Raw genomic sequence first — 911 nt, 5'->3', positions numbered from 1 at the left:
TAAACCACTCTCAAACAACTATATTAATAAAAAATAAATCTGAAATTTATTTATTTTTAACCATATTTTTACGTCATTCTATTATATAAAAAAGTTTTTAGTAATTACCGAATAATATTTTTTTTATTTATTTTTTCTTACCTCTTTTATTAAATAGCAACAATATTAATATATACATACGTAATTGGGAATTGGTGTGATACGTAATTGGTAATATTTTATTATACATATATGGTTTAATAAATTGAAGAACAGATGAAGGGATGAAGATTTGACATTTTTTTTCCTGCTTACACTATGTTGAAAACATGAAAACATTACAGAATACATGTAAATTAAAATTGTATAATTAGTGAGATATTGGTTAGTACGCGATTAGGCGGACAGGGGGCAGAGTTGAGCAACTATGAAACTAATAGCTCAAATTGTCATGGATACCATATTTATTTATCAATGGTTTATTAAATGAATGAAATGCTTTAGCTAAAATCTTTTATCTATGTTATTTAGATTAGATTTTTATTCAGGGCGATTAACATCTAGGTTATTACACCCTTTTTACTTTATATATCTTCTCGTCTTTGACATTTGATTGTTGAATGTAGACTATTTCCTTTTTACATGGTCGACATTCGTGGATTATATTTAAGTATAAAGTTGAGTTTCTTTCAGAAATTTTATTATTTTGTCTATGGATTCTGCTGAGTCTTTAAGGGCCAATTCTCTTGTACGAGGAATTTTCTTATTTTCGAAGGCTTGACGAAATGATGAGCATTCTTCAATTATATGCTTTATGAATAATGGTGACTGACAGGTTTTGTCATATAGGCTGGTCCTTTTTTGTGATTAAGTGGAGGTGTGTTAATTTGGAATGTCCTATTCTAATTATTGCATCAACCACTTCTTCTCTT

General features: G+C 27.8%; 1 protein-coding gene across 1 annotated transcript in view; it reads left to right on the top strand.

Annotated features, from left to right (window-relative positions):
• Positions 1-536, top strand: part of LOC106688503 (aldo-keto reductase family 1 member A1) — a 3,682-nt gene extending 3,146 nt beyond the window's left edge. The window contains exon 4 of the mRNA XM_067050972.1: positions 528-536. Coding sequence (XP_066907073.1) covers positions 528-536 — 9 coding nt within the window. The remainder of the gene's footprint in view (positions 1-527) is intronic.
• The last annotated feature ends 375 nt before the right edge of the window (positions 537-911 follow it).

Source organism: Halyomorpha halys, unplaced genomic scaffold (genome assembly GCF_000696795.3).
Source record: "Halyomorpha halys isolate HHAL.00 unplaced genomic scaffold, Hhal_1.1 Scaffold1144.1, whole genome shotgun sequence".
Lineage (NCBI taxonomy): Eukaryota > Metazoa > Arthropoda > Insecta > Hemiptera > Pentatomidae > Halyomorpha > Halyomorpha halys.
The sequence above is the reverse complement of the archived record's forward strand: the minus strand, read 5'-3'. Positions and strand labels throughout refer to the sequence as shown.